The sequence below is a fragment of the Lagopus muta genome, chromosome 1, assembly GCF_023343835.1.
Source record: "Lagopus muta isolate bLagMut1 chromosome 1, bLagMut1 primary, whole genome shotgun sequence".
Lineage (NCBI taxonomy): Eukaryota > Metazoa > Chordata > Aves > Galliformes > Phasianidae > Lagopus > Lagopus muta.
Window position 1 is genome coordinate 50,194,428 of NC_064433.1, and position 19,469 is coordinate 50,213,896.

The 19,469-nt window shown below is 52.6% G+C and overlaps 2 protein-coding genes across 4 annotated transcripts; both read left to right on the plus strand.

Annotated features, from left to right (window-relative positions):
- The first annotated feature begins 26 nt into the window (after nucleotides 1-26).
- BAIAP2L2 (BAR/IMD domain containing adaptor protein 2 like 2) lies at nucleotides 27-9,202 on the plus strand. Of its 3 annotated transcripts, none has more exons than XM_048960017.1 (14): nucleotides 27-965; nucleotides 1,736-1,811; nucleotides 2,029-2,115; nucleotides 2,368-2,429; nucleotides 3,120-3,191; nucleotides 3,340-3,456; nucleotides 3,790-3,936; nucleotides 4,149-4,301; nucleotides 4,529-4,664; nucleotides 5,115-5,340; nucleotides 5,982-6,053; nucleotides 6,245-6,413; nucleotides 8,184-8,224; nucleotides 8,391-9,200. In XM_048960017.1, exons 1-14 carry the CDS (start codon nucleotides 495-497, stop codon nucleotides 8,464-8,466), a joined length of 1,905 nt encoding a protein of 634 aa, XP_048815974.1. In that variant the 5' UTR covers nucleotides 27-494; the 3' UTR covers nucleotides 8,467-9,200. The 3 variants fall into 3 exon arrangements, with proteins under 3 accessions (XP_048815974.1, XP_048815982.1, XP_048815992.1); XM_048960025.1 differs by having other exon boundaries at nucleotides 4,532-4,664; nucleotides 8,391-9,198; XM_048960035.1 differs by lacking the exon at nucleotides 2,029-2,115 and having other exon boundaries at nucleotides 8,391-9,202.
- A 30-nt stretch (nucleotides 9,203-9,232) lies between these two features.
- On the plus strand, nucleotides 9,233-17,510 carry SLC16A8 (solute carrier family 16 member 8). The gene is made up of 5 exons (XM_048960044.1): nucleotides 9,233-10,350; nucleotides 12,537-12,841; nucleotides 13,313-13,456; nucleotides 13,945-14,808; nucleotides 16,791-17,510. Exons 2-5 carry the CDS (start codon nucleotides 12,613-12,615, stop codon nucleotides 17,180-17,182), a joined length of 1,629 nt encoding a protein of 542 aa, XP_048816001.1. The 5' UTR covers nucleotides 9,233-10,350; nucleotides 12,537-12,612; the 3' UTR covers nucleotides 17,183-17,510.
- The last annotated feature ends 1,959 nt before the right edge of the window (nucleotides 17,511-19,469 follow it).

Genomic DNA, 19,469 nt, shown 5'->3' on the forward strand with positions numbered 1-19,469 from the left:
GACACAGAGCTGTACCCTTTGTATGGGCTGGGTAGGTGAATGATCTGTGTCCAGAGCCATCTCTGGGAGCATGCATACGATGAGAGTGTGCTGGCTGTCCTACAGAACACAGCATTACATGTTGGGCTTATCGATTCCAGCCAGTGCAGGGGCTTTGGAGCAGCTCCCACAACTTAGGATGGAGAGAACATAATCTCTCCTACCCTTTTTTATAAGCCAACTCCATCTGCAAGGGCTCCCAATAGTGATGCTGTGCTTGGGGTCCATGCAGGCAGGGAGAACAGGGACATTCAGCACAAGTTTGTGCTGGCACTGGAGAGCCTTGGTGAGACTGGGAGTGGGAGGAAGGCTTGGGAGTGGGGGGATTAAAGTGAAGGGAAGAGCTGAAACCTATTTGGAGGTGGGTTGGTTTTTTTTTCCACTTTTTTTCTCCCTCCTATTTGCTGCCTGTGATCACAAGCCTATAGGGATCTCCTGATCAGTGGGACCTGAGGATGTTCCAGCAGCGTGGGAAGGCTGAGCGAGCCACCTGCGGGCGGTGGGAGGGACAGAGGCAGCAAGCGAGGTGTGACTGTGGCAGGTGGCTGGCTCTGCAGGTGCCAGGGCAGGGGGAGCTGGGCACCGAGCTGGCAATCAATAATTCAAGGAGGCAGTCACGTGCCCTTGCTGGCTGTTGCAGGATTCCTCTCTCATCAGAGTCTGGTTACATCCAGGGATCAAGTTCCAACCTCTTGGCTGGTGAATTATTAAACTCCAGCAGTGCTCTGTTCCCTTTGTACCACAGCTGTGTTTTCCTGCTGTCATTTCTTGCCAGTAACAGGCTCTCCACCCAGCTAGCTCTGTGGAAGGGCTCCTCTGGACCAGCAGCATCTCACACTCTCCTTCGCTCCTTGCTCATCAGCGGGAGAGAGAAAAAGCCTGGGGAGATGGACCTGTCCTACAGATCCACCATCTCCATCTATAAGGTGAGTACTGGCACTGAATGCTGCTCCTGTCTGCCTGGGGGAGATGTGCAGCTGGGAGGAGAGGAGCTGATTCCTGCTGGAAACTCTTCTGGGGGGACAGCTGAGGGCTGAATCTGTCCTCAGGCTGAGCTGCAGCAGCTCCTATGGGCTCTGGGCTGGGTTTGGAAGTGGTGATTGCCAGGAGGGGAGAGTGGCATGGGTCTTATGGCAGACCTTGGAAGAAATGGGGCAGTCAGTTGGATCTGGAGATCCTTTATGGAACGGTCACGCTCCTCAGCTGCTGGTAGTAATCAGTTCAGTTGGCTGTTTCTGTCTTGCTGGAAAGAGCAGTCTGATCTCACTAATGCTTCCCTGTGCATGTTGGTGCTGCAGCAAAGTAGCGAGGGCTGGGAAAAGTGAAAATCCTTATTCCAGCCTCTGCTCTGCTGCTATACTGTAAGCAATAAAACTCTCTGATAGGTTTATCAGCAGGTAAAAGCGATGTGTTGATTTGAAGCAGTCCATCCCTTCTCTTATCAAGCTGCTGAGGTTGACAGTGCATCAGATCCCAGATAGGAAATATAATGTTTGTGCCTGAGTGATAAACGGTGGCGTTCACCTGTGCAGGCTCAGGGAGATCCCCCTACGTCTGCAGCAGCTAAGAAGCATGGGGCCCTAGGGAGAAAGCCATCTTTAGATGACAGTGTGGTTCTCCAGCAGCCACCTTGCTCTCTGGCATTGACCTGGTACATGGAGAAGACCAGCATTAACATGCTTCTGCCTGTCCACAGAGCATCCTGGAGCAGTTTAACCCTGCACTGGAGAACCTGGTGTACCTGGGGAACAACTACTTGCGTGCCTTCCATGGTGAGTGGGTTCTCTTCTGAGTGTCTTCTGTGTGCTGGGACGCTGCTGGTCTCACCTCGTGGCACGTCCTGAGCTTTCCTCCTGCTCTGTGACCCACTGGTGTTAGCAGGTACAGATTGGGGGAGACCTATATAAGAGAAATAGAGTGAATCTCCTGCACACTGGGGCTGGTGGGAAGGCAGGTCAGATTCTTACTTCTCCTCTCCTCTCCACACAGCATTATCCAAAGCAGCTGAAGCCTACTTTAAGGCAATCGAAAAGATTGGGGAGCGAGCACTGCAGAGCTCCACCTCTCATGTGCTGGGTAAGGCTCTCACACACGCCACTGCTGTCCAGGAAGGAGTTTTCCCCAGTAGTTGGTCCCTTTCCAGCTATTGAGGGAAGATAGATTCTCCAAATGAGGGCTCTCAGCCTCTGGAGATGCAGAGAGCCATACACTATTGGACTTTCACACCCACATATCAGCTGCGGTGGCACACTGCTGCTCAACCTCCCTGGTCTCACCAGGAAACAGCCATGGTGTTTTTCCACCCTCTCCCTTCTCTTTTCTCTGAAGGTGAAATCCTGATGCAGATGTCTGACACACAGAGGCTCCTGAGCTCTGATTTAGAAGTTGTGGTGAGTGGTTTTCCTTGGGGCTGGTGTGCAAGTGGGGACAAATAGGGACTTCACATCCTGCAGCTTGCTGGCATTTCCTTCTCAGTCTCTGCAGGCAGGTGCTGCCTCCCTGCCATCCCTGCTTCACGTGACAGAGGTGTATTGCAGAGCTGCCATGCCCAGAGCCTGCTGCTGTTCCATTTTTGGTGCTCTTTGGGGACTGTCACCACCCTCAGGGAATGCCAATCTTTCCAGCCTTGTGCTGTGGACCAAAGGCGGGTACCAAATGTACACACCCAGGCTGCAGGGCTGCTCCACAGCAACCCCAGAGTGCCCATTTTTGGCTTTTCTTTTGGGGCCAGCTGGCAAGGGGCCCTCTGGTTCTGTGAGTTCTGTGCGCCAACCTTTCCATGGCTCTCACAATTCTGCGAGCCAGCCTTCCCATAATTCACACAGCATGGGTTTGGGGGTGACGTCTCCTTTGTAGAATCATACAATTGCAGAATTATTAGGATTGGATAAGTCCTCTAAGATCACCTGGTCTAACTGCCATCCCCAAAATGCCCACTGACCATGTCTTCAGTGCCACATCCACACAGTTCTGGAACACCCCCAGGGACAGTGACTGCACCACCTCCCTGGGCAGCCTGTGCCACTGCAGCTCTTTCAGAGAATAAAATTTTCCCAATATCCAACCTTTCTCTCTTCCAGGCTCAGACATTCCACGTGGACCTACTGCAGCACATGGAGAAGAACTCCAAAATGGATGTGCAGTTCATCAGTGTGAGTGCTGATTCCCTTCCTCTCCTTGGCCCTGCTTGTTTCTCTGCCACCTAAGACATCATGCAGGAGGTGGGGGAGAGGCTTATTTTCTCCTCTTATGGGCTGTAATGTCCCTGGTTCCTCACTGAACTTGCTTTCTACCTGACAGGAGAGCCAGAAGCAGTACGAGCTGGAGTACCGGCGCAAAGCCAACAACCTGGAGAAGTGCACGGCAGAGCTCTGGAGGATGGAGAGGGCCCGTGATAAAAATGCCCGAGAGATGAAGGTGGGCAGGGGTTGCAGGAAGCAGAGCTGGGTAAGAGCAGCTCTGCCCTTCCTGCGAAACCAAGAGATTATCCCTGACAGCCAAAAGCCAGCAGGCTTATCTGGAAAAGAGGAAACTCCTCTTCTACAAGGTCCTGCTAACCTGTGGAACTCAATCGTGCAGAACCTGCCAAGCTTTTGCCTCATTTAGCAAGCCTCAGTGTGCAAGCACATGGTCCCTGTGCTCTAGCTCCTCTCTGCTGGGAAGCTGGTAGCCATGACCACCCATTTCATTGTTTCTCCTTCTGAATGCTGTATTTCCACTGACCTCTTCCTCCTTTCCCCCATGACCCAGGAGAACGTGATGCGGCTGCGCTCAGAGATGCAGGCGTTCCTCTCCAACAGCCAGCGGGAGGCTGAGCTGGAGGAGAAACGCCGCTACCGCTTCCTGGCTGACAAGCACCAGATGCTCTACAACACTCTCCTCCAGTTCTACAGCAGGGTACGGCCCTGGGGAGCAGAGCTGGGTGGCTGGAGGGGAACATGCAGGCAGGAGAGACCCAGGGCTTGGTGACCCCTTAGGTCAGAGCAGTGTTTTGTGCGTGGATCAGGTGGGGATTTGGGGTCCAGACTGACTGTCCTCAGCTGGAGGAGTATGGCTGGTGAGGAGCTGAATGCCATGCCCATTGCTGCCTATTTCCTCTCTTTTTCCAGGCCCGAGGCGTGATCCAGACTAAGGCACCACAGTGGAAGGAGCAGCTGGAGGCCAGCCGCAACCCCACCAACAGCCATGTTCAGGGCCTGCTCACCAGCTCCCATGGCCAGAGCTATCCATCGGGCCAGCTCACGCCTACCCACCTGGAGACGGTGAGGAGCACGTGGACAGCCTTCACCATGGTGGTGGCAAGGCTGCTCTGCCCTTCTGAGCTTGCAGGGCAAGGCCAGGCTGTGGCAGCCTCCCTGCCTCTCCATCCTCTGGCCAAGATGAAGGAAAGCATACGTATGGGTTGTGATGGAGGAATATGTTGATTCTGGGGGTGCCTCTTGTTTGGCACTTCCTCAGTGGCTGTGCACTCAGACTCTTTTCCTTCCAGCAGAGATCCCTTGGAGACTTTGTTTCTTCTGTGGCTGGGAGTAGGTCCAGCATCTTCTCTCAGGAACCACCAGATATGAGACTGTCTCCTCAACCAGAGGTCCCCAGGCGACCGCTACAGAGGACACCATCAGCCAGTATGTCTCATGTCCAGGAGCTGGGAGACGGTGCTTGGGCTTCTCTGGGAACAGGGTTGGGTTCAGGGAGGGACCACGTCTATTAAACAGTGGGTCCTCAGCCACATCCCCGGGCATAGTGGGAGGTCAGTACATGGGGAGCTGGGGAGGACAGTGATGCATGAAACGGGGAGGAGCTCAGCCTTCAGAGTGGAGTCCATCCAGGACTCAACTGCCTCTCGTTCATCACACATTTCTGCTTAAACTCTTTTCAAGTAATAAATAAGAGCGAGAGAAACAAAAATGTCCCATATTCTACAGCAGGGTCAGGAAGAGGGTCAGCAGCCTTTTGCAGCACTGTGGCCTAGATATCTGGCCAACGACCACGTAGCGCTGGTGTTCTTGAGGCAGCATGGGTTCTTGCAGGAGGATGCTGAGTTCTATCCAGACCCCTCTAATGCCTCTCTGCAGGTTTGGTCCCTGCTGGCCGCATCTCCCGCTCTGGTTCCTTTGGTGAGGCCAGCAGCAGCAGTGAAGGCAGGCGGAGGAGCGGCACAGTGAGAGCGCAGGCTATCGCGCCCCACACGACGGGGGCCAACCGGACCCTGCTGCGCTTCGATCCTGGGGATATCATCACAGTGCTGATGCCAGAGGCGCAGAACGGCTGGCTGTACGGCAAGCTGGAGGGCTCATCCGTGTACGTCAGACCTCGGTGCAGTAAATGGGCTTTGTCTTTTTGTCTCTCCTGTGCCATGCCCCCAGCCTGCTTGAGCAGGAGAAGCAGTGAGGCAGGGTGAGGATGGGTGACCAAAGCCAGGGCCCTGGTGATACCTCCCGGCTCGCATGGCTGAGTGGCTCCTGCCATGGGAGCCAGCTGTGAACTGCTGGAGTTACCTGAGAGGCCTGGCATTTCTCAGCTCCAGGACAGACAGGGCATGGAAACTGCTGCACCCAGCGCTTACTGAATTACTCCCTGTGGCATTAGCAGCTGACACTTGTTGGTGAAGCCAACGCCCCATGCTCTGGGTCACTCAGATGCAAGATGAGCAAGAGTAGTGCCTTACTTCTGATAGAGTTCTGAGGTGCAGCTGCTTTGCCCTGGGGAATAGAGCATAGCTTCTGAGACAAGCGAGTCCTGTGCAAAGCAAAAGGTGAAAATACCATTGCTCCGTGGCTTCCCAAGGACTGTCTTGCCCCACCTAGGGGTGAAAGATGTGCTGAACGCTATCACACATGATAGCTCCAGCAGTGGAGGCTCAGCTGATGTGTGGGATGGGTGTAGACAGACCCACAAACTGGTTTGCCTGGAACTCATTCATCTCTCTTTCTGTGTCTCAGATGTGGCTGGTTCCCTGAAGCTTACGTCAAGCCTCTGGAGGATGCGAGGGACATGGAGGAGCCGCCTGTCAGGTAAGAGGAGGGCAGCTGGCCAGCAAGAAAACGAAGTGCCTGCCACCTCGTAAGTCTTTCACACTAGCAGGGTGCCTGTTTCAGGTGCAGGCTGCATTATTTCTCCAAAGATGTCTCTGTGGCTGGCACCTGTGCTGCTCCCCATTCCTTGCTCTTTGGCTCTCCTCTCACTGTTTTCCCTTCTTGCTCAGGTCTTTCCCACTCCGGAGCAGTCACAGTATGGATGACATCTTGGACCATCCCAGCGTTTCTTCCTCTAGCTGGTCTGCTGCTGCCCAAGCTGCTGTGCCAAACCCACCTCCTGCACCGGTGGGTGCCGGCAGTCACCAGAGTGGGCCAGTGACATCAGGTGGTACGAAGGTGAGTGCAGGAGGGCTGACTGATATAAGTGGAGGGAGGTACATCCTTCCAATGGTACTTGGCTTCCATCCTTTTCTGCAGTGAGAAGGAAAAATGCTTGTGAGATGTTGACATGTGCCCTCTTCCCTTGCCGAGATTAGATGGCTTGTTAGCATTGGCCTTTCTCATCCAGTCTGCTCTCATGCAACCATGTCCTGGTGTTCCTACAGTCAATTTTGTCCGTGCAGATCCTCAGTGCCTGGATTTCCTCTTCCAGGGACTGTCTTTGTGCTCCTGCCCTTCTCATTTTTCTCTGTTTTTTGCTCACCAGGGCCCCTTCAGTTCAGTCCTTTTCTCCATGACTTCCCAGCCTGATTTCTGGTGGCTCCGGGGCAGCACCTCTTTCTGCTAATAGTAGGACCATGGAGTGATCAGGCTGGGCTGGGGGTGGCTTACCAGCTGACAGAGATGCCATCCTTCTTCTCCCTTCAGTGAATGGAGAACAGTTTCATTGGTCCTCTTCCAAATTTGAGCAAGGCTTGAAGCTGGAATAGGCAGAGAACTGAGGGTAAAGGCTGAGAGCACAGCCATTTTGGAGAGTCTTAGAACAAGGAATTTTCAACTCATAGCTCACAGATGGCAAGTTGGGAATTAAACTCTCCATGTAACATTGCTTCCAGTTATGAGGAATTCACTGGTGAAAATAGTCAAAGTTAAAGTGGAGGACAGTTGAAAATGAGGACCTCTGGTTGGAGAGGGAAGAATGGTGCTGCCTGCAAGGCTAGGAAACCTCATTTCTAGTCACTGGTTCTAGGCAGTGTGAAGTCGTAGGAAACTGGATGGCTCAAAAGACTGGAACACATTTAATTAGGCTTTCATTTTCCCTTTCATGACCTGTTCCATGGTTTCAGGAAGCCTCAGGCTGCACAGCACAGAGGGGAATGGGCTCTAAATTCTATGGCCTCTGGGTTACTGATTTCCATCCATCTCCAAGGCTAGAGTATAGGGATAGACCTGAGATTGAACAATGATGTATGTGGAGCATTTAAATTTTGGTGGCAAAACAACTGAACCTCATTAGAAGTTTGGAAAGACTCAGCCTTGCTCTAAATTTCTGCCCCAGATATCCTCCAGCAGCAAGTAAATGCTTGTTGCTATTCCCAGTTGGAATACAGAGCTTTCTTGTCTGCCACCAGCTACAGAAAGTGGTGTGCATTAGCAGGCCATCACAGTTGTCACTGATCCTTCATCATCTACTGGCCAAGGATAAGGGTCACAGGACCCGGCTCTGTCTTTCTCCTTCAGGTTGGTTCACATTTAAACAATACATATGGAGGGCAGGGTTACCAGCACTCTTGCATTCCCCTGCAGGTGCAGGGAGCGTGTGAGGACTCTGACAACGAGCTCTTTGCTAGAGTGGGTGGGCAACATGAGGGGGCATCTCTGGCTGTGCTGGCAGGGTGGAATGTAGACCGGACTGGCCCTGTTTGCTGTGCTCTTCAGACATGACACTTAGGGGATCTGAGGCATCTCCCTTCTTCCTCAAAACAAAGGGAAGTGTCCTAGGGGAACAGAGAACCTGTGGTGTAGAGACAGCCAACCACCACAGGTAATATGCAACATTTGAATGAATAAGGAGTCAGAGCCCTGTTAGTAGGGCTTGGGCTCTTAATTCACTCAAGCTTTTTGCAAAATCTTCTTTCAAGTGTGCAGTGTCCCCTGATCCACTTTTGTCTCTCCATTCCCTCCCCCACTCCAGATAACTCACAGTTGCCTTTCTTTTCACTGCAGAAACCAGGAGTATTTGACCAGCCACCTGAACTCTTCCCAAGGTAAGAGTGAAACATAGGGCTGCACTCTGGAACCACCAGAAAGAATGGCATTATTACAGTGCTATTACTATAGAAGACTTAACAGCTCTTGCTTGGTCATCAGCTCTCCAGCATGGTCTTTCCAGACCATTTTGCTTGATGTGATCTGTCTCCTTTTCCCTTTCAGAGGTACCAACCCCTTTGCCACAGTCAAGCTACGTCCCACGATCACCAACGATCGCTCTGCACCCGTTATCCGATGAAGTGGTCATGCAGGGAAGAGGAAGGCATAGGAGTGACGGGCTGCAACCCCTATTGGGCAGTGACCTCATGCTACCGCTCACAGAACGACCTCTCTCCCTCCCTTCCCTCTGGGACATGAGGACCTGTCTCATGGCTGTCTGGCATGCTGTAGCCAACAGCAGGCCCTCTTTGGATTGCCCTCCACCCCTGTGTGATGTTGTTGTGCTTGAGTGGGAGAAGCCTGGTGATGGCGGCCTGAGGGGTGGTGGTGGGGAAATTCTGATGGTCTGGGAGAAGAACACTTGCCAGATTTTGCTGCTGGAAAAATGAATCCCAGACGGAGGTGGCTGCCACTAAGCTGCCAGTGATGTGACTTGGCTGAAGGGCTCTTGGCCCCTTTGTCAGCCATGTTGGTTTCAGCCCCTCTTCACCACTAGCTGACCCCTTCCCTGGCCAGTCAGCTCCTGGGCACAGGGAAGGAGGTGATAGAGCCCAGTGTCACTATCCTACCCTTCCACCAGTTGTCCTGTGGAGAAAGCATTTTGAAATAAAACAGACCATGCTGCTTCCATAGCTGTTCCAGCAGCCAGGCCTTTGCTATGCTCAGAGGGCATGGAGAGGAGGACGTGGCTCCCCTAACAGCCAGGGGATGGGGGCTGCTTGACCCTCTGCCAGGCCTCACCAGCCAGCCCTGGCTCTGCTGTCACTGGAGGGCAGCACAACCCTGCTTCCTGGTCCCCTCAGCGCCTGGTAGGCCTCAGGCTGGAGGATAAGGCCTGGCGGCCATCTTCTCAGACCCCGCCATCCTGGCCCTGGAACTGGGCTGCCCTCCCTCCCAGGAAGGGAGCGCAAGCAGCAGCCCAGGCCTGAGCCGATTAACCTTATTAATAGAAATTAAACCCTGGCTGCGAGCACTGCCAAGACCTGCGGGCCCCGCATGTGCCTCCTTCCCCACTGATGGGGCACAGGGACTAAGAGGCTTGGGAGGATTAACATGTGGGCCCCAAAACCCTGCCCTTGAGCCTGCAGGGGAATGGGCTCCCCTGTGTGTGGCTGGGAATCGTGGTGGCAATCGAATGGCACCCATGTAGGGGTTTTGTTTTGGGGAGGATGCTGAGGGTGGGATGGATGTCCCAGCAGCTCTTCCAGCCATGGACGATGGCAATCCCTCAGCTGCTCCACCTGATCTTCACTCTCTGCTGGGCATGTGCCCCTTGGCTTTGCCCCAGTCCAGAGCATGGAAGAGGTAGTGGGCACCTGGGGGCACCCATCTCCTGTTTTGCTCCTCACTGAAACATGGATCTCTGCTATGTTCTCCCCCTGCACCCAGTGTCCTGCTCAGCCCATCACAGCACTCCTCTTCCTCCTTTGTCCCCTCCCAACCTGCCCAGTTCTGCTGGGAGATCAGTGAGGAGCCCCTTGGCAGGCTATGGGATTACTGTGGGATTCGGGCTGCGACAGGCAGCCTCCTCCCTATTGGCTGGAAAAGCCTCTTAAAAGTGGAGAAGTGCGTTCTGCATGCTCAGCACCTGCTGGTCTTCATCAACCTGAAGCCATAATCAGCCACTGACCCACATCCACACTGCCTGCATCCACCCAGAGGAGGCAAGGGGGTCCCTTGCGTGGGGCATCCCTTCTGCAGAGGGTGGCATTGGAGCTGGAGGAAAGCAGGCTGAAAGGGGGATTAGCTCTGCAGTGAGGACGTGGCTGCCCCTGAAGAAAGTAGCAGGGCACAAGAGACTCCTGCAGCTGTCACCCTGTGCCCTGCTGACGGCGTGCCCACCATGGAACGAAGAACCTGTGGGGCCATCTGACCGGGCACACTCGTCCAGAGCCAGGGAGTACCAGCTGGACTGACCTGCTCGGTCTCTGGGGTCTTTGGCACTCATCGCTTCATTGCACAGGTCAGTGATACAGAGGGGTGCTCGCATCTGAGCACGCATTACAGCTTCTGAAGGCCTGTACTCATTTCACTCTTTAGTGAAAGCTTTCCCATGGTGGTTTTTGTAGGCTACTGGCAAAAACTGTGGCCTTTTGCATTTATTAAACCCTTCCCAGCCTATCCAAGAGACATCCTCATATTTGTGTGCACGCTCCTGGATGCTGGTAGTGGTGCAGCTTTCCTGGTACAATGGGGTTTTTCTGCAGTGGCCTTCACCTGGTCGGGGTTGGTAACTTCTGGTGCTGGTGCAAGTCTCCTGACCTGGAGCTAGACCTCTCCAGCTGCAGCTAGACCCGTGGCAGTGCTCACTATGGGCCTACCTGCATGCGATGCCCAGGGCAAGTGCTGCTGCCTGTGCTGATGAGCTTTAGTGCAGGGTATTTTTACCCATGAATAAAGCTCCTTAACTGTGGAGAAAATAATAGCAAGCTGTAGCGTATGCAGAGGCAGGTACAGGGTACATGGTGTGACCACCATGTGCAGCGGTGAGCAGAGGAGCCCGCGTGCGCACCGGGGCGTTATGATTGAGGCAGCTCTGAACCGCCTGCTCAGAGCTGGGATAAAGCTCCAGCAGAGCTGTGCTGCAGCACGTTGGCTTGGAGGGAGCTCCACGTGTGAGCTGCTCAGCTGCACCTCATCTTTGTCGGTCAGCATAGAGCTGCAGCCAGGTAAATGCTCTTTCATACCTTGTTGTATAGGTGTGTTGTGCCATGGAAGGGGCTGCTGCAGGACCCATCCAGCCCAGGCTCAAGCAGTACCCGTGGATATTTGTCTAACGTGCTCAGATGCTGTTGATTCATCACTAACAGGTGATGCTGTGGAAATCTCTGAAATGATCCCACAGATGGACAAATGTTTTCTTGCTGGGAAGATGAAATGCAAAGGGTCTAATTGATTGACTTGATTTGTGGCAGAGGACAGGAGCGAGAAGAGTGAGGCTGCAAGAGGGGCTCAGGCAAAAAGGGTTGGGATATGCTTGGTGGCAGCTGCTCTTATTTGAGGTGCAGTGGATGTAGTGGTGGTTGAGGACAGCACTGATGAGCCATTAGTGCACTTGTGCAATGGGTCAACTTTTGCTTGGCTGTAACCAGGTTCGGTTGGGAGAGGGGCAAGGACAGGTAAGGGCTGAAGCTGAGTTTAGTGGGCAATACTGATGGTGGGTGGATAGTTGGACTAGATAATCTTGGAGGACTTTTCCAACCATAATGAGTTGATGATTCTATGGGGCTGTGCTCAGTCTGATTGTGCTGGTTCCAGTGGTCAGAATACCACCAGAAAGGGGTGAGGAGAAGGTATGTGTGTTTGTAGAGTGTGTAATTAACTTTTTCATGCTAGCAATGAGTCTTTTCTTTTTTTTGCAGGCTGGTCTCAATTCATGCCTCTGCCCATTGCCACAGTCCCTGAGAGTTATTAGGGTATTGCCACCTGCAAGAGCTGCCTCAGTCCTCCCCTTTTTTGTGGCTGATGGGGTCCTGAAGGTTGGGACTGCTGTGCTGCAATGTACTGTGGCTGTGGCAGACACTGGGTGCTGGCATAAACAAACCCCAGGAGGAGGAAGGAGGGAGACCACTGGGGTGGCTGATGACTCTTAATCCACCTTAACTTCTGCAGGTTACCCTTGGTCAGATGCCTGATTAAAGCCATCAGCCAAGACCATTTGGTGTCATTTTGTGTGCTGATACCTTCTGATACTACTGGGGAGTAGCAAATCAAAGATCAGTGATAACTGTGCATGCAGGTGTGAAAATAAGCTTTGATGCTGAAGAAACTGAGGTAGTGCTTGGTGTTGGAAGGGGTATGGCAGAAACTCAGTACCTAGGGGAGAAATGAGAAATGCATTCTTACAGCAGCCAACTGGAGCAAAATTCTTGTGCAGCTTAGGAGTCCTGAGAGCAACTCACAAGACATATCCTCTAATTCCCTCCTTCTCCCCCCTTTGACTTTGTTGTGGCCCCTCTGGATAGGTATGGAGCCCTAATCTCTCTGGCACGCAAATAACCACTGCCACAGGTTTGCCATGCTCTCAACCTTCACCCATTTTCCAAGTGTGGTCTCTTGTAGCAGGGAAAGGAACATGAGGGCTGTATACGGAGGACATGGAGGGAGACCTTGTAGTAAATGTTTGCCTGCTATGCTTTTCTCTTGCAGAATCTGCAGATCTCTTGCTGTCTCCCTGTGTCACCCTACCTCATCCCGGCCTGCCTTTCCCCACCCAGGCTAGACAATGGGGAGAGCTGACCCAGAGGAAGGGCAGCTCCCAGCTCCTGTGAAGCCCCCAGATGGCGGCTGGGGCTGGATCGTTCTCTTTGGCTGCTTTGTGATCACTGGCTTCTCCTATGCCTTCCCGAAAGCTGTCAGTGTCTACTTCAAGGAGCTCATGAAAGATTTCCATGTGGGCTACAGTGACACGGCCTGGATCTCATCCATCATGCTGGCCATGCTCTATGGAACAGGTGATGCTTGGATATAACTCTCCCTACCCAACCTGTGCCTCCTCTGCCCTTACAGAGTTCCAAACCATGTCCCTATGAGCACACTCAATGGCCTCATCAGAAACCAGTGTGCTGAAGACAGTTCTCTTGCTACATTCAACTAGATGCGTGGTACACTTCATGTCTCTATCTCCTTTGCCCCAGAAGATCTCTGGGGTCACCCTGCTGTCCATGATGTTTGCTGAAGCACCAAGTCCTTTATTGTTCCCAGAGAACAGGGAGCTGAAGGCAGGGCAGGGCAAAGATCTCCACACCAGGACTTCCATCCCTTGGCCAGGTCCAGGGACTGTGTAGCTAAACAGCCAAGCAGTAATCTCTGCCGTTAGAGTTTCATCTTCCCCAGTGCCCTGTTTGGGCACACTGCCCCTTCCCACATGTCCTGTCTATCTTCTCCTTCTGAAATCCTACTCTGTCTTCTCTGCTTCCTCCCAGGACCAGTATGCAGCATCATGGTGAACCAGTTTGGCTGCCGGCCTGTGATGCTCATTGGAGGGCTGCTAGCTTCCTCTGGGATGATTCTGGCATCTTTTACCACCAACATCATTGAGCTTTATCTGACAGCTGGTGTGCTGACAGGTGAGAACCCCAGGAATAGGGGGGCACACCGATGGAAGAGCCAAGAGTGCACTGTATCGCCCTTTAGCATTGCCATGTCTGGCATCAGGTCACCTCTCAAACTATTTACACCTGCTCACAGGAGGCATCTAGTCTCGAATGTTGCACTGTAGGAGGTTTATCTGCTGAATGTAAACAGTCAGGAGAGAGGGACAGAAGAAAGGCAATCAATGCCCAGTGATCACGGCAATCGGAGTGGCAAGAATATATAGTGGTATTGGGACAAAGATCCTGTTTAAGGCAGAGATCATGTCTAAATGTGGTCGCAGATATTAGATTCAAATACAGTTCCAATAGACAGGCTGTTAGCCCATCTTTTCCAGTGGAGAAGAGGCTTGTGGGGAAGGACTTCAGGACTAGGGCAGTTTAGGGTGGGTTTTTGCTTGTTGTAAGACATGTCTCACCTCCTTGCACTCCATCCCTCTCTCCCGGCTCTCACCCTCTCATAGGTCTGGGTATGGCGTTGAACTTCCAGCCCTCACTGATCATGCTGGGCACCTACTTTGACAAACGTCGGCCTCTTGCCAATGGACTGGCTGCTGCCGGGAGCCCTGTCTTCCTTTCCTCCCTCTCTCCATTGGGGCAAGTGCTTCTGGAGAAGTTTGGTTGGCGAGGAGGGTTCCTCATCATGGGGGGCCTTCTACTCAACTGCTGCACTTGTGGGGCAGTCATGAGACCCCTGGATACAGGCATGAAGAGGAAAATGGAGAAAGTTCAGGACAAATATGAAGCCAAGGAGATGCTGCCCATGGGAGGCAAGTCAGAGGAGGGCATCAGCACCACTGATGGAACCAAGAAAGCCAAGAAAGCCAAAAAGAAGCCCAAGAAAGGAAAGAAGCTGTTGGATTTCAGCATCTTTTCCAACCGAGGCTTCATCATTTACACTGTCTCAAAGTTCATCCTGGTCTTGGGTCTCTTCGTGCCCCCCATCTTGCTGGTCAACTACGCCAAGGACACAGGAGTACCAGACACAGAGGCCGCATTCTTGCTCTCCATCATCGGTTTCATCGACATCTTTGCCCGGCCAGCGTGTGGCATGGTGGCAGGCTTGAAGTGGGTCCGCCCTCACGTGGCATACCTGTTCAGCTTCTCTATGCTCTTCAACGGCTTGACAGACATCTGCAGTGCCAGGGCTAGCAATTACACGGGGCTGGTCATCTTCTGTGTCTTTTTCGGCATTTCTTACGGCATGGTAGGGGCTCTGCAATTCGAGGTGCTGATGGCCATCGTTGGCTCCCAGAAGTTCTCCAGTGCCATCGGGCTGGTCCTACTTATCGAGGCTTTTGCTGTGCTCATTGGTCCACCCTCTGCAGGTAGGTCTTGTGCTGCAAAATGCAGGTGGTTAGTTTTGCTGCCATCCCACAGTATTGTTGGTATTGGATGTGGTCACAATCCTTGAATAAAGGCCCCACTTCTCAATTTCAAAGTTCCCCTGAAAGCTCTCTGAAGTGAGAGCTCCTGGCCTGCCTTCATGCACTGCAGCTGAGCCAGGGAAGAAAATGGTAAGTGATATTTCCTTCTGCTTTCCTGAGAGATCTCAGCAATGGCAGGCATACAGAATGGCACGACTTCTAGAGTCCCTCAGTCCTCATCGGTGACACTTCTCCCTCTTTCATGCTGGGATCCATGTTTCTGTCTTCACTGTGAACACTGCATCAAATCATGTTGTGGTTAGGGTCAGGCACATTTTGCAAGCAATCCCGTGAGAGTCTTCAGGGGGACAAGATTATTTCAAGTTCTCCTTGATGTCTGTGGCATTTTGATTGATTGATGCTGTGAATGGTGATTTCAATTTGCATTAGCCCCAGCCCAAGGTACCAGCGTGTTGGTGTCAATCAAGGCTGCCAAAACGGTCTGTATAGCCACATGAAGCATTTGCTGTTACAGTGTTTTCCATGCTGGCCTGCCCTCTTACATGTTATTTGACAGAGTTTAAGGTCAAATGGTTTCTTGTATAGAACAGGGTGTAGGATACTACCGTGGATGAAATTTCTCCAGGTCAGGAAACTTCAAGAATGACAAGGGGAGTCTGAAGACACTGAGGCAGCAAAGCCAGGACACACAGAGCAGGTAGTGGAGGCTGTATCTTCAAGGCCACCACCCCACACATCAGTCAGTGGTCAAATGACTGTGGGCCATCATGGGGGGTGGGACTCCCTCCTCCGTTCACCTGTGCTTTGGCACTGTGTGAGTACAAGCTGGGACAGAGATGGAGCAGGATCACTGATGGAGCACAGTCACATGGACTAGGGGGCTCCTATTTCCCCACCCTGGAGGGACTTTGCTGCAAGATCTGCTTGTATATGAGCTTGAGGGTGCTTGCAAACCCCATAGCTTGGACTTGGCACAGCCGCTTGACTGAAAGAAAGGGCTTGAACAAAGTGTCTTTGTTTGGTGTAATCCTCCTGAGCTGTTTCCCCCTGTATGGGGCTGAGGGGCTCGCTGTAGGATAAGCTGCATACAATCCACACTTGCTGTCCAGTTGGGGTGAAAGGGGCACATTCACCTGCTAAGGAATTCGCTGTTTGTGAATGCAGGGCTGGTTTCATTACAGCCGGGGCCAGGGGTCACATCTGCTGGCAGGAGAATGCAGGACTGGGATGAAGCTTTTGGCCATCACAGCCCCATCTCAGCTTGGCAAATGCTATCTTACAGTGGGATTACAGTGGAACTCTCTTTCCATTGTCAGCCTTGAGACATTTGGGAGAACATAGGATTGTAGAAAGGCTAGGGTTGGAAGGGACCTCAAAGATCACCTAGTTCCAACCCCCCTGTCATGGACAGGCTGCCAACGACTAGAGCAAGCACTAGATCAGATTGCCCAGGGCCCTATCCAATCTGGCCTTGAATGCCTCCAGGAATAAGACATCCACAGCTTCTATCCACAGCTTCTCTGGCAGTCTGTGCCAGTGCCTCAACACCTTCTCTGTGAAAGAAGAGATATCTCTTTGGCAGAGGTGTGTGCCCTCCAAGGAAGCCTTGTCCTCAGAGGCTGATCTCATCTTGGCAAGAAGATGGCCCATCACAGCCTGACACCATGATATCAGTGCGTCAGCATTGCTTAGCCTTGTCAGAGCATGGGAAAGCACCAAACCCACACTCTTAAAGTAGTGACCTTGGTGGCACAGCATGACTCCCGGTTGCCCATCTCCTTACCCAGGATGATTTCAGATATCCAGGCTTCCTGCTCTTCCTTTCAGAAATGGGTCCCCAGGTGCTGCCCAGTGGTGCTGGTCTGTCCATCCAGGAATGCTTAGACTGAGGCTAACCTCCTTGTTTCTTCTCCAACTTCCAGGCCGCTTGGTTGACGCTCTCAAGAACTACGAGGTGATCTTCTACTTGGCGGGCTCAGAGGTGGTGCTCTCCGCTCTCTTCCTGGCCATGGCCACCTACTGCTGCCTGAACCGAGGGAAGAAGACACCTCCCCCAGAGAAAAACCCTTCGGCAGGTGGTGGGAGTGACACTGAAGAAGCTGAGTCTGATGTGCAGGAAGCCGAGGAGCATAGCAGCGATAACCACCAGCCAGCCCATGGCACTGACAAGGCCATGGTGGCAGCCAATGAGGAGGCCAACCATGTGGAGGATGAGCAGAGTGGGGAGGGAGGCAGGTGTCCTGAGGCGGATGGGGAGGTGTTGGCACGAGCTGGCTGCAATGCCGACCAGACAGTGGAGAGGGACAGTTTTTAGCCAGGAAAGAGAAATGGGGATGTAAATTACTGGCCTGGTTTGTGTGTAACTCAGCGTGGGAGTGTAGATGGAACGTGGATTGAAAAAAAGACAAAAGCAAATGTAAGAGATAAAAGGGTGAAAGACTAAGAATAGCTGGTCCTCATGTACATATGTCCACATACCTACACAGAGATATGTCTACTTGTGTCCTGCACCATGCTGGTACAACGCAGGCTCAGTGCAGCCCAACCACCAGAATCTTCTTCCCCCTACCTCCAAACCAGCCCTGAAAAATATATTTTGAAGAGGCTGCGAAGGACTCTCCTTTTCTTTCTGCATTGTCACAATACAGAACACAATTAGAGACTCTTTGTTATCATCTCTGGTATGCTCTGGTCTGGTGTCAGTGTTTCCTTTACGCCATTCCCAGGGTCGGGAATAGCAGGATAGCACAGTCCTGAATGGCACAGCTCTTGGAAGGATCAAGGGCAGCTGCCATACCTAGTCTGGGCTTGCCTTGCCCCTGGGACACGCAAACCAGGGAGTTTGTAATAGTCATGGGAGCAGGCACGCCAGGCAAGCTGGGAATAGGTTTAAGAGATGCTGTAGCTCATAGCTATCATTGGGTCACGTCCTGCTGCCATGTACTGGCTGTGATCACCTCCCTCTTGAGCACCTTCAGTGGGCAGTAAAGCTGGGGCAGTGGCACATAATAGCTCTTCCAAGCTGCTACCAAAGTGCAAGAAGGCGACACCTCAAAAGGCTAATGCCACTAAGCAAGCCCCGCAGCACGGAGCTTTGCTGCCAGGAATAGCAGTGGCAGCTGGGGGTGGGGTTGTCAGTGCAGGTAAACATCCCTGTCCCAAGCGCTTATCCACTGAGCAGGAATGGCACAAGATGCACGCGTGTGTGTTTTCTTTTTTAATAGAGAAAGGCCTCTTACATAACAGAATCAAAGGTAAGGCAGAAAGACAAGCTGCGGCCTCTCGGGTGCCACCAGCGAGGGTGGTGGGGCACGTGGCCAGGCAGGCGGGACTCCCCACCCCCTGCCCACAGTGGTGGATTTCTGCATTCAGGGAGGACAACCTTCCCTGGCATGCTTAAACCGCTCTTAATCTGCTTTGGGACCGGATCTTTTATAAACACCCTTGGCCAAAGCCCTTTCTTCCGGTTAGCCCTGGAGGAACCTCTTACTGCAAGGAGGGATCAAGACCTAAGCAGAACTGGTCTGCAAGGAAGGCAGAGCATGAGACCATCAGACAAGGTGGTCATTCCAGACAGGACTGACTGTTAACTGATGAGTAACAGGTGAAGCCAACAGAACTCACAGAGCTGTTTAAACCTAGCTGGGGCATAGGAATCACAGAATCACACAGAATCACAGAATCACCCGGGTTGGAAGGGACCCCAAGGATCATGTAGTTCCAACCCCCCTGCCTAGCAGGGCCACCAAACATACACATTCAGATCAGGTTGCCCAGGACCCCGTCCAACCTGGCCTTAAACACGTCCAAGGACGGGGCATCCACAACCTCCCTGGGCAGCCCGTTCCAGGGCCTAACCACTCTCCTAGTAAAGAACTTCCCCCTAACATCTAACCTAAATCTTCCCTCCTTCAACTTAAAACCATTTCCCCTAGTCCTGCTGTTGTCAGCCCTTTTGAAGAGTTTACTCCCCTCCTGGGTGTAGGTTCCCTTCAGGTATTGATAGGCTGCAATGAGGTCACCCCGCAGCCTTCTCTTCTCCAGGCTGAACAAGCCCAACTCCCTCAGCCTGTCCTCATAGGGGAGGTGCTCCAGCCCCCTGATCATCTTAGTCGCCCTCCTCTGGACCCTTTCCAAAATCTCAATGTCTTTCTTGTACTGAGGGCTCCACACCTGGACACAGTACTCCAGATGGGGCCTCACAAGAGCCGTGTAGAGAGGGACAATCACCTTCCTGTCCCTGCTGGCCACCCCTCTCCTGATGGAGCCCAGGATCCCATTTGCCTTTTGAGCTGCCAGAGCGCACTGCTGGCTCATATTCAGTCTCTCAGGAACACGATGGAAAGTTTCTCAGGTGAATCTAGCATGAAGAAACCATAATCGATGGGTAAACTACAGTTGCTGGACGAGTGCCAGTTTAAGAACATGACCGACAAGAGGAGTTAAAACAGAAATTGGGAGGCAAAACACAAACCCACGTAGGTCTGTGCTTGGTTCTACCATGGCTAATAGCGCTGTCATTAGTTCTAACTGTGAGCAAGTCACATCAATGTATTCAGGTGTTATTTTTTTTCCTTTCTCCTCTCCAAGCCCCCTTAGAA

What these genes read in the sequence shown, in the direction of transcription:
- BAIAP2L2 (XM_048960017.1), top strand. Translation starts at nt 495, where the DNA reads ATGTTCCAGCAGCGTGGGAAGGCTGAGCGAGCCACCTGCGGGCGGTGG. An exon ending in CCACCATCTCCATCTATAAG is followed by an intron (nt 966 to 1,735) that starts GTGAGTACTGGC and finishes GCCTGTCCACAG; the next exon opens with AGCATCCTGGAGCAGTTTAA. An exon ending in TCCTCCAGTTCTACAGCAGG is followed by an intron (nt 3,937 to 4,148) that starts GTACGGCCCTGG and finishes CTCTTTTTCCAG; the next exon opens with GCCCGAGGCGTGATCCAGAC.
- SLC16A8 (XM_048960044.1), top strand. Translation starts at nt 12,613, where the DNA reads ATGGGGAGAGCTGACCCAGAGGAAGGGCAGCTCCCAGCTCCTGTGAAG. An exon ending in GACAGCTGGTGTGCTGACAG is followed by an intron (nt 13,457 to 13,944) that starts GTGAGAACCCCA and finishes ACCCTCTCATAG; the next exon opens with GTCTGGGTATGGCGTTGAAC. An exon ending in CATTGGTCCACCCTCTGCAG is followed by an intron (nt 14,809 to 16,790) that starts GTAGGTCTTGTG and finishes TCCAACTTCCAG; the next exon opens with GCCGCTTGGTTGACGCTCTC.